At 41.9% G+C, this 12,531-nt stretch overlaps 1 protein-coding gene across 1 annotated transcript in view; it reads left to right on the top strand.

Moving 5' to 3' along the window:
• The first annotated feature begins 257 nt into the window (after window positions 1-257).
• Psmb2 (proteasome 20S subunit beta 2) overlaps window positions 258-12,531 on the top strand; it is a 37,481-nt gene continuing 25,207 nt past the window's right edge. The window contains exons 1-3 of the mRNA XM_048350870.1: window positions 258-463; window positions 7,088-7,210; window positions 9,792-9,862. Of these exons, the coding sequence (XP_048206827.1) occupies window positions 373-463; window positions 7,088-7,210; window positions 9,792-9,862 (285 nt within the window). The 5' untranslated portion in view covers window positions 258-372. The remainder of the gene's footprint in view (window positions 464-7,087; window positions 7,211-9,791; window positions 9,863-12,531) is intronic.

Here is a 12,531-nt window from a genome sequence, read left to right as displayed (position 1 = left end):
CCCGGGGACCTACTGGTCTTTAGCACACACGTGTACTTTACAGTACAGAGCGTGGTTTTCTCTGCAAGCGAATTTGTAAAACCTCAGCGTGCAGATCAGAAAGCCAGGCCTTACCTACGCGAGCGACTCCCAGAGACGACACCCGGCAGCCCGGGCCGGCCCCACAGCACGGCGCCCAAGGCCTGGCTCCACCCACACCCTTTCCCAACCTCTCGCGTTGGTTTGACGTCATCCTACAGCGACCGCGGCCGAGGCTGTCGCGCGGCCTGTGTCGCGCCAAGCTGAGCCGGGCTGTGCTGTCTCACCCGTGAGGCCAAGAAGCGGGCGGGTGCTTCTCTCTGTGGAATCTTCAGCTCTCGGCTTCCTGCCGCCATGGAGTACCTCATCGGCATCCAGGGCCCCGATTATGTCCTTGTCGCCTCCGACCGGGTGGCCGCCAGCAATATTGTCCAAATGAAGGACGGTGAGAGGAAGCGCAAGGGAGGCCCCGCCGGGCCTGGGTGTAGAGGCCCCGCCGGGTCTGGGTGTAGGGGCCCCGGGAGAGAGAGTTCGTGGGTGAGCTCCTGGGAGAAAGCACCTGATATCTTTAAAGTTTTTAGAACTTAAAGGTGGCAGACAAACCTAGGACCCGATCTGGCGATTGCTTAATGCTTTTTGCTAAGTGAGAGTTGCTTAGGAAAATTTAATTGGTAAGAATTGAAGCCTCTTCTCGGCACCAGGCTATGTAGACCTCTCAATCTGTGATGCTTCGTCGTAGCTAGCTAGTGCTGAGGTTAGGTTGAGGGCGGCCCACGGTGCGATCCTGAGGACAGTGAGGCCGATGCCAGAAGCTTGGCTGGCATTTCTCTCTCACCCCCCCACCCCACCCATATCTTAACTGTTGCTCAGCTCTGATCCGCCCCCCCCCCCCCACTCCCCGGCTTTTCCACGTTGACAGGTTTTGCTTATAGTAAATGCAGTTAGGAGACTGTGTCTACTTGTTTTTATGACTTTGTACAAGTTTTTTTTGCAGTGCTCAAAATTTCTCATAGGTTATATTAGTAATCCTAATCAAAATGTTGGGAGAGGGGCTGAGAATGTGGCTCAGTGGTGGAGTGCTTGCCTAGCATGCATGAAGCCCTGGGTTTGATTCCTCAGTACCACATAAACAGAAAAGGCCAGAAGTGGTGCTTTGGCTGTAGTGGTAGAGTACTAGCCTTGAGCAAAAGACACTCTGGGACAGTGCTCAGACCGAGTTCAAGCCCCAGGACTGGCAAAAAGAAAAAAAAAGTTGTGAGAATTGAGTGAGTGGATAGTGTACAAAATCTTAGCACTTGAAAGTGCTTATTAGAAATAATGTTAAGCACTTCTTATGTATTGCATAGTGCACGTTTAGCAACTTACATGAACTTGTTGAATAGACTGTCCACTTTGTAGGTGAACCTGGGTTTAGGGAAAGAAAAATGATTACATTTGGGATTTCCTGAAGTATGTAAAGAGAGGGAAAAAAAGAAAGGAAGCCCATTACTGTTCTTATAAGGAGATAGGCATCTGTCAGATTTGTCATGCTATGGCTCCCACCTAGAACTGAGAGACCACTTGAACTTAGTTCTTTCTGAAGAAAATAGTGGGACCTGGAATTGGCTTGTCAAACATCTGTACTATCAATTTTTTGGGGGGTGGGATTGTCGTGGGGCTTGAACTCTGGGCCTGAGAGCTGTTCCTAAGCTTTTTAGCTCAAGGTTAGCACTCTACCACTTGAGCCACAGCACCACTTCCAGTTTTCTGAGTGGTTTATTGGAGATAAGAGTCTCACAGACTTTCCTTCCTGGGCTGGCTTTGAACCGTGATCCTCAGATCTCAACCTCCTGAGTAGCTAAGATTACAAGTATGAGCCACCGGTGCCTGGCTCAATTGTTCTTTAAGCTAGATTATTTTTATGAAATTCCATTATTAGTTTTTAGAAGTTCTGTTTGTGAACTAGTATCCAAAGGAATAAATTTGTTTTGAGGATAAATTTGCCCTTTGTTGTTGTTGTTCTGGCCAGTCCTGGGCCTTGAACTCAGGGCCTGAGCATTGTCCCTGGCTTCCTTTTTGCTCAAGGCTAGCACTCTGCCACTTGAGCCACAGCGCCACTTCTGGCTATTTTCTATATATGTGGTGCTGGAGAATCAAACCCAGGGCTTCATGTATATGAGGCAAGCTCTCTTGCCACTAGGTCATCTTCCCAGCCCCTTGCCCATTGTTTTGAATACAAAGTCTTTGGAGAAGCTGATTTTAGCATGAACTAATGTCTAGAGAGCAATAATCAAATCAATATCTTTATAAGGTTCTGTTTTATCCCAATACTATATGTAAAATCACTTGGAAAATTAGAGTGTGCTTTAAACCTCCTACATATATAGTACTTATAGTTGTTATGAGGATTGCAGCCTATTAGGTATAATCCATAGAAGCAAAAGAGCAGGGCCAGTTGTGTTGCCACATATCACTCTTGCCACTAGGCCATATTCCCAGGCCCGTATTTGAGTTTTTTTGAGAAATAGTTGGAGGAAGTTGTACTCAACTTTCATTTTTCACGTAGTCTTTTTGGTATAAAATATTTTACAGCAGTAACTTTAGAGTAGTCTAAGGACTTTCCCCTCTGTTTCATGAAGGAACTTGTATAGAATGGGCAAGAATGTAAAATGTAATAATTTGGGGAGACTTATTTTCTCCAGGTATAAAATAAAAATCAAACTTCTCATCATTTTTTAGCACGTCACTTTGTAAATTAAGTTACTCTAGACCTCTTTGTTCTGAATTCCTATAGTGTGAACTACATTATCTAACACCAAGTGTAATAGAATTGTGCATATATGAATTTATTATCCCCCCCCTTTTTTTTTTTTTTTTTTGCCAGTCCCAGGGCTTGAACTCAGGGCCTGGTCTCTGTCTCTGAGCCTCTCTGTGCTCAAAGCTAGAGCCACAGTGTTACTTCTGGCTTTTCTGTTTGTGTGGTACTGAGGAATCAAACCCAGGGCTTCGTGCATGCTAGTCACTCTACCACTAAGCCACATTCCCAGCCCTGTTTTTCTCAGTTGTGAGTTTGGCAGAGGTGTTTATCACCATTTGTATTTTACATTCTTTTTTTTTTTTTTTTTTTTTTGCAAGTCCTGAGCTTGGACTCAGGGCCTGAGCACTGTCCCTGGCTTCTTCCCGCTCAAGGCTAGCACTCTGCTCTTGAGCCACAGCGCCACTTCTGGCCGTTTTCTGTATATGTGGTGCTGGGGAATCGAACCTAGGGCCTCGTGTATCCGAGGCAGGCACTCTTGCCACTAGGCTATATCCCCAGCCCCTGTATTTTACATTCTTGGACAAATAATTTGCCCAAGTTCAGAGAACTAGGTCCAGACCATAGCTGAGGTTCAGTGGGTCCTAGTCCATTTTGGATATATAGTTCACACTAATGTTCATTTGTCCATTTGTTTATGTTTGTGAATTTTGCAGATGCTTTGTGAATGACTGCAACTTTAGAGCTGTATGGGAAAATTCTTTCTTCCTTTTTTTTTTTGTGCTAGCATTGGGACTTGAACTCAGAGTCTCCTAATCTTGCTCTGTCCTTACTTCCTTCCAGTCTACCACTTGAGCTATGCGTCCACTTCTGGCTTTTTGCTGGTTAGTTGGAAATAAGAATCTCTTGTATTTGTCTGTTCAGGCTGGCTGTAAACTGAGATCTTATATTTCAGATTCATGCGCAGCTAGGATTATAAGTATGAGCCACTGATGCCAGGACAGATGGTCGGGCTTCCTTCTTTCCTTCCTTCCTTTTTTTGGTGCCTCTCCTGGGGCTTGAACTCAGGGCCTGGGCACTGTCCCTGAGTTTTTTGCTTAGGGTTTGTGCTCTACCATTTGAGCCATAACTCTACTTCCGACTTTGTGTGTGTGTGTGTGTGTGTGTGTGTGTGTGTGTGTGTGTGTGTGTGTGTGTGTGTGTGATTAACTGGAATTATGAGTCTCATGGACTTAACTGCCCAGACTAGTTTCACACCGCAATCTTGAGATTTCTTCAACCTCCTGAATAACTAAGATTTCAGGTGTGAACCTGGCTCTGGCAGTTTCTTTATAGCTCAAGGCTATTAGTATCTATCACTTATATTTTTGCAACATCTTTTACTTCTTACTGGGAATGCGCTCAGTTTAAAAAACTAAAAGAACTTTTTGGTAGCTGATGCCAATAACTCAGACCTATGATCTCAACTTACTGGAGAGGTAGAAATCAAAAGGACTGTAGGGCCTGGGAATATGGCCTAGTGGCAAGAGTGCTTGCCTTGTATACATGAAGCCCTGGGTTCGATTCCCCAGCACCACCTATATGGAAATAGCCGGAAGTCGCGCTGTGGCTCAAGTGGCAGAGTGCTAGCCTTGAGCAAAAAAAAAGAAGCCAGGAACAGTGCTCAGGCCTTGAGTCTAAGGCCCAGGACTGGCAAAAAAAAAAAAAAAAAAAAGGAGTTTGAGGCTAGCCTGGGCAAGTTAGCAAGACACCCTCCCTCCCCCCATCTCAACAAAAATGAGCATGGTGGTTCACATCTGTAATCCCAGCTAAACCAGAGTCATAAGCAGGTGTGTGGTCCAGGCTAGCTTAGGTAAAATCTCAGGACTTACTTGAAAAAAACTAAAACAGAAAGGGTTGGAGATATGGCAAATGGTAGGGTCCCTGACTACCTCTGAGTTCAAACTTGAATCCCACCAAAAATAAATAAACAAATAAAAATTTTTGGCCTGTATGTAATATTTCAAAATTGAATCATTTACTGCCTAGAACTTTAGTGTTTCTTCCAAATATGATGTAGTCACATTCTTCAGTCTGTCCTCCAAAAAGGACAGATTTTTTTCTTACTAAAAAAAAAAAAATGACATGAATGTATTAATAATTTTTCTTACATGGTAGATATCAAAAGCAGAAACATTGATAAGCAAAAAGAAGAAAATAAATTGCCATTATGCTGGGCACCATTGGCTCATTCCTGTAATTCCAGCTACTCAGGAGGCTGAGCTCTGAGGATCACTGTTCAAAGCCAGCCCTGGCAGAAATGTCCGCAAGACTCTTATTTCTAATTAGCCACCAGAAAACTGCAAGTGGTACTGTAGCTCAGAGTGCTCTAGCCTTGAGGAAAAAAAGCTCAGGGACAGTGCCCAGGCCCTGTGTTCAAGCCCTACCACCTACAAAAAACAAAATTACCTTTATTATTGGCAAGAACTTAGAATGACCCTTCTGGTCCTTTTCCATTATATCTGTAATTGAAAACTTTTATGAACAGCTTTACAAATTTAACAGCCTTTAGATTTCCTCTAGCCTGTGTAACTAATAAAAATGTATTTATGTAGGAGTATTAAGGCAATTCAGAATTATCTACTGACACATTGTATGTGGTCCCCCCCTCCCCCCCCAAAGTGTAAGAATCTGTATTACTGGTATTGACAAGTCTCCAACAGTTATAAAGAAGTTGATAGTAGCATTTGTTCTTTAAATCCTATTAGGGGATTTTAACATTTCAAAAGCCTTCATACAGGAAACATGTCTCCCAGGGAAGATTATTCAGCACTATTTGAAAAATGAAAAGTGAAAGAAGGGATAAGATAGGAAGATTTGCGTTTTTTTTCTGAAGCTGCAGTCTGAATATGTAGGGTTTCTTTTTCCTTAGGCAATAATTGTAATCAGAGTATTTATCTATCTATCTAATCTGAATGAGTCTGGTTCTGTTAGATAAGGATAGAATATTATTTTTTGAGGTATTTTAGATAGCTTACTGTTAGAATATGTGTTAGAACTTTTGCTTTGGCAACCAATTTTCTCTTTTGCTTTGGAAGTAAGTTAATTTACTCTATAAAGTGATTTATCTTCCCAGCTAATTTTTCTCGTTCTTGAAATGGTTCCTTAATTTTAACTGTAGCACCAGTTGTTATTATGTACGGTTTTGTATGTTTGTATAACAATTCACATTTGTGTTCATAGAAGCATTTTAGAGCTTTATAATCACAAGCCTTAAACTAAACTTAAAGACTCCTTTAGTTTCCTCTATTCTACTTCTTGCATTCCAAATGTAAGATGGCGGGCTGGGGATATAGCCTAGTGGCAAGAGTGCCTGCCTCGGATACACGAGGCCCTAGGTTCAATTCCCCAGCACCACATATACAGAAAACGGCCAGAAGCGGCGCTGTGGCTCAAGTGGCGGAGTGCTAGCCTTGAGCGGGAAGAAGCCAGGGACAGTGCTCAGGCCCGGAGTCCAAGGCCCAGGACTGGCCAAAAAAAAAAAAAAAAAAAAAATGCAGTGAAAGGAGCTGGGGATATGGCCTAGTGGCAAGAGTGCTTGCCCCATATACATGAGGCCCTGGGTTCGATTCCCCAGCACCATATATACAGAAAATGGCCAGAAGTGGCGCTGTGGCTCAAGTGGCAGAGTGCTAGCCTTGAGCAAAAAGAAGCCAGGGACAGTGCTCAGGCCCTGAGTCCAAGCTCCAGGACTGGCAAAAAAAAAAACAAAAACAACACCAAATGTAAGATGGCGAAAATATGTTCAATTTACTTAGGTACTAGTGATCAAACCCAAAGCCTCACACTGCTAAGCACACACTATACCACTGGACTCAAATAGTATTTTAAATTGTCAGCTTTCATGTATAGTTTTCTATTGAAATTGACATTAATGTGTGAGGTGGGTGCCAGTGGCTCACATCTGTAATCCTAGCTACTCAGGTGACTCAGACCTGAGGATAACAATTCAAAGCCAACTGGAGACTCATCTATAGTTAACTACCAAAAAGCCAGAAGTAGAGCTGTGGCTCAAGTGGTAGAGCACAAGCCTTGAGCAAAAAAGCTCAAGGGCAGAGACTTGGCCCTGAGTTCAAGCCCTAGGAGTGGCACCAAAAAGAAAGAAATAAAATATGTGGATGATTTAACTTGTAGAAAAATATTAATAATGTTGCCTATTATTATCTTCTAAAGACAGTAGTTATTAAATTCTTTACTATAATAGTTATTTAAAACCTACTTATAGTTGCATATATAATAGCTGCCAATTTCTGAGAAGGCAATTTCTAACATGGTTTTTTTTTTTTCTTTGAGCAGATCATGACAAGATGTTTAAGATGAGTGAAAAAATCTTACTCCTATGTGTTGGACAGGCTGGAGACACTGTGCAGTTTGCAGAATACATTCAGAAAAATGTGCAGCTTTATAAGATGCGAAATGGTGGGTAAGCGTTGGTGTATCAGTTTGCTGAGGCTGCCATAATTCAGTGCCACAGACTGGCTTAAGCTGAACTTTTTTGTTGTAGGTCTGCAGGCTCAAAAAATCTGACTGAGATCAAGGTGTCAAAATGTCAGAGTTGACGTTTCTGAGGTCTTTCTTCTTGGCTTATAGATAACCTTGTTTTCCTTCATATGGTCTTCCCTCTGTACTATCTGTTGAAATATACATTTTTTTTCATATATGTTATATTCAAATTAAGACTTATATCTGGCCCTGGTGGCTCATGTTTATAATCCTAGCTACTTGGGAGAGGTTGAGATCTGAGGATCGCAGTTTGAAGCCAGACCAGGCAGGAAAATCTTTTGAGACTCTTATCTCCAATTAATCCCAGAAAACTGGAAGTGGTGCTATGGCTCAAGTGGTAGAAAAAGCTGAAAAGCTCACGGACAGTGCCCACCCAGAGTTTAAGCCCCATGGCTGACAAAAATGAAATAAATAAATTTTCCTTAGTAGCCTTTAAGTTAACTGTAAGGATAGTTTCATACATGTAATCCTCTATAATCATTCTTGTGTAAATTAAGGAACTGAGCTATGGGTAGGGATATGGCTCAGCAGTAAAGTGCTTGCTGTGTTTCTACCAGGCCCTGGGTTCAATTCCTAGTATCACAGTCAGTCAGTAATCTTCAATAATCTGAGCATAAATAAGGGCATGAAGGAGAAAAGTATTGATGCAGATAATCAGGCTTTAGACTTTTCTGCCTTTAAGATAACTATCAAATCCTTAGTAACATTTGGGGGATTGGGTAGAAGATTCAGCAGTATTCTTTTAGGGTTGCTCTCATGATTTAATATGCACTAATGGAGTTGACAGGATGAAATTCATTAATACATGTGAAAACATCCAGCATTGACCATGTTCAAAATTTAAATTTTACTCTGTCTGACAGTAGAGTTTGAATTGTTACAGGGAATAACTTAATGACAAGGCTTTGTGTCTTTTTCCATATAAGTACAGTCTTGTAGGTTATTCTTGTGCCTTTTGGCACTGCTTCCATTTTACTGGGAGGTTAAGTTCCAAAGTTAATCCATCATATTTGATATTATCCTCTACGTACATATTTGTTTGCATTACAATTTTTAGGAGTTTTATTCAAGATTCTGTCTTAAAAAATAGTACAGTGATGAAAACCTTTTGCTGTGTCTTGGACTTTTCAAAATCATACTTGTTACAGTTTAGATAAAGTATAACTCTGAGACTATCCTAACTTCAAGTCTGTCTTCCAACATCCCTTTTAAAATAAACATAATAATTGGTATCTCCAGATTTCTTTCTTTTTTTCAACACCTGTGTGTTTGTATCTCTTTCCTTCTATGAAAGGAAACCTCAGTAGGTTAGTGAACCTTTAGTAAGTCTCTGAATTTGATGCAACTATAAAACAGTCACCCTGATTCTGTTTGTGGTTAGGAGCTACCATCAGTGCTAACAAGCTGTTTCATAGCTGTTACATGAAGATAGGGACTAGAAGTAGGATTGTACTCCTTCAGACTGGACATATATTACAAATTGTGGATAAAAGATAGTGGACTCTTAAGAGCCACAGGGAGCCAGGTGCTGATAATCCTACTTGAGAGAAGGATTATAAGAATCACGGTTCAAAGCCATCCTAGGAAGGAAAATTTGTAAGAGTTGAGCATGATAGCACATGCCTGTTACCCTAGCTATGACAAGAAACCTAAACTAGGTGCATTGCAACCCAGGTACATACCATGGCAGAAAATAAGACTTTATCTCAAAAATAGCCAGCAGGAAAAAAAATAAAAATAAAAGATTTAGAAGTATAATTCAGAGTGCCTGCCTAGCAAATGTGAGGTCCTGAGTACAAACCCCAGTACTGCCACAAAAAGAAAAAAGTGTAGTGATACTGGTTATTGGCACATACTTTTAATACAGTCCTTGGAGCTGGGAATGTGGCTTAGCAGTAGAGTGCTTACCTAGCATTCATGAAGCCCTGGGTTTGATTCCTCAGCACCATGTAAACAGAAAAAGCCAGAAATGGCACTGTGGCTCAAGTGGTAGAGTGATAGCCTTGATCAAAAAGAAGCTCAGGCATGGTGCCCAGACCATGAGTTCAAGCCCCAAGACCGGCCCCCCCCCAAAAAAAAAATGCAGTACTCAGACAACCACGGGAGGATATTCTCAAGTTCAAGGACACCCTATATTGTATAGATTGATACTGCAGGGGAAAAAAAAGAATAAGCAGCCAGTGCTGGTGGCTCATGCCTGTAATCCTAGCTACTTAGGAGGCTGAGATCTTAGGACTGTGGTCCAAAGCCAGCTTGGGCAGGAAAGTCAATGAAACTCTATCTCCAGTTAACCACCAGAAGACTGGAAGTGGTGCTGTGGCTCAAGTGGTAGAGTGCTAGCCTTCTGCTGAGGAGCTCAGGGACAGTGCACAAGCCCAGAATTCAAGTACTACGACTGACAAAAAAAAAAAAAAAAAGATCAACATACTGAAATGACTTGGGATATTTTATTCCTTCTGCATCATTTTAAGTTTCACTCTTCTATCTCTTATACCAGGATATGAATTATCTCCCACAGCAGCAGCTAATTTTACACGTCGAAACCTGGCTGACTACCTCCGGAGTCGGGTAAGCAATGTAACTAGCAGTCTTAGATATGAGCAGAAAGGGTTTTTGTGCTTCTTTTATAGCCCTATTAGTCATGAGCAGTATTTTTGCCCTTTGGGGCTTTCCTGGACCCTTCTCATTGCTATTTAAGCCATTTTTAGTCCCTTTATATTTGTTTTCTATTTGGCTTTTTTTTTTTTTTAGCAGTCTTTTTTTTTTTTTTTTTTTGCCAGTCCTGGGCCTTGGACTCAGGGCCTGAGCACTGTCCCTGGCTTCTTTTTGCTCAAGGCCACTCTGCCACTTGAGCCACAGCACCACTTCTGTTTTGTATATATGTGGGTGCTGGGGAATCAAACCCAGGGCCTCATGTATATGAGGCAAGCACTCTTGCCACTAGGCCATATTCCCAGCCCCTGGCATTTTTGTTAATTAAAGCCCAGAAGGCAAATCTACTTTCCTAAAGAATTTAATTAGGAGCTGGACTGGATGTTACATACCTATAGCACTTGGGATGCTGAGGCAGGAGAATTGAGAATTCAGGGGTATCTGGACTTCCTAATAGGTTCCAGGTTATCCTGAGCCATATAATGAGACCTAGTCTCAAAAAATATTTTTCTTTTGTTTATTTGTTTTGTTTTTGTTGCCAATCCTGGGGCGTGGACTCAGGGCCTAAGCACTGTCCTTGGCTTCTTTTTGCTCAAGGCTAGCACTCTACCACTTGAGCCACAGCACCACTTCCGGCTTTTTCTATATATGTGGTGCTGAGGGCTTCATGTATACAAGGCAAACACTTTACCACTAGGCCATATTCCCATCCCAATCTTTTTCCTTTACTAGTTGAGACAGATTAAGATGAAAGTTTATGACTTTAAAAATTAAGACTTCTAGGAGCAAGTTTAGACCCACTGCAAAATTAAGAAACTACGAGGATTGGCTTTATAAACAATATAAATATATAACTAACTCTACATTGTCAGCCAAGCCACTCATCTACTGCCTCCATGATATTTATATATTTTTATTGCTGAATACCTCTAGATGTACTACAGTTAGTTTACTTATCTATTCACCTACTAAAGATCATCTTGGTTGCTTCCAAGTTTGAGCAATTATCACTAAAAGTGAATAAACATCCATATTTAAGTTTTTGTTTGAAAATATTTTTTCAACAGCTCTGGGTAAAATACCAATGGAGTATAATTTCTGGTCCATATATTAGAGTATGTTTAATTTGCTAGGAAACTGCCAAAAAAATTTTGGAAGTTCCTCATAGTGAACAGCTTTTTCATAATTCCTGTGGTTGATTGTCCCTACAGGGCAGTGGAGGCAAATAATATAATTTTCATCTTAAGATTATTTGTTGTTTTTATGACTATTTTTACCAGGACTGCTTTCACTTACTCTAGGCTTGTTTTATTATAGAATTCAATTATGTTAACAGCATGTTAAAAAAAAAGATTGGATACATTAAAGTTTATAGAGGATGTGTCAAGAAAGTTTATATGATTGCTAAGGGTATGAATTATTCCTTTCCCATAGGGACTAAGTAAATAGAGCCATACCATATGACCGTACCCTCTGTGCCTGTTTACTCTTCTATGAAATCTAGATAACTCCCCAACCCTATAGGAGTGCTAGGAAAATGAATGCTTGTAAATCATAATATTTAACATTCATATGACTTTTGCCCAAAGCATTTTGTGTAATAATTTAATCTACTCAATATTCCACTGAGACAGATAGAAGTTAATTCTCTATTGCTCATATAATGAAAGGCAGAAGGTGGTAAGGGGACTAGTTGAGGGCATATAGCAGGATAGACAAAGCTGTAATAATGAAACCATAATTACTTGACTGTTTTGCCTGTGTCAGCTCCTTGGTTCTTCAGTAGTGTTTCTAGAACACTAGAACTCTTTATGGTCTTGGTTTCATCTCTGCTTGCTTAAATTGAGCTATAGGGCTGACAACATGGCTTAGTCGGTAGGGTTACCTGCCTAGCAACCACCGAGTCCTGAGTTCAAGCCCCAAGTACTACCCCCTTGTTGGGGACAGCTGTGCTTTTAAGAGGCCACAGCTGGCTTTAGCCCATCCCCTCTTCTTCCGCCTTTAACAGGAAGAGAAGCCCCCGCCCCTGGGGGGCGAACACGTGCGTGCCATCATGGCGGGGACTTCTACAGAGACCCAGCTCTTGGGGGGCTGTAGTCTCCGCCCATAGAGGAAGTTCGTGACATCACCGTGACTGACACGGTCTTTAGCCTATGACTGGCCCTTTGGCCAGTCCCCCTCCTTTCCCGCCATTACCGTTATATAAACCCCTTCCCAATTAAATCCTGTGAGACCCATTCAACCATCAGGCTGTCTCCCCAGAATTTTCTTCCTGCGTCTGACACGTGAGGGGGGCTGACGGGGAAGGGGATTTCAGCATTTCTCCTCAAGTCAGCAAAGTCCACAAAGATACGTCTTACTCCTTCTGCCGGTGGGAGGGGTAGGGCTGAGTGTCTTTCATAGTTTGGGTTCAGGCATTTCCCCCGGGAGATAGGGGAAAAGGGGGTCCAGAGCCCCCCGACACCCCTTCCCAAAGGAAAAACAAAAATCTGTTACATGTCATTTGTGGGGGTTGTGTGTGTGCATGTATGCACAGACCCACATGTATTGGCATGCCAGCATTAAGGCTTGAAATCAGTGCCTCA

The sequence above is a fragment of the Perognathus longimembris genome, chromosome 7 (genome assembly GCF_023159225.1).
Source record: "Perognathus longimembris pacificus isolate PPM17 chromosome 7, ASM2315922v1, whole genome shotgun sequence".
Classification (NCBI taxonomy): Eukaryota; Metazoa; Chordata; class Mammalia; order Rodentia; family Heteromyidae; genus Perognathus; species Perognathus longimembris.
Note: the sequence above shows the minus strand (reverse complement) of the source record. Positions and strands in the feature narration are given on the sequence as shown.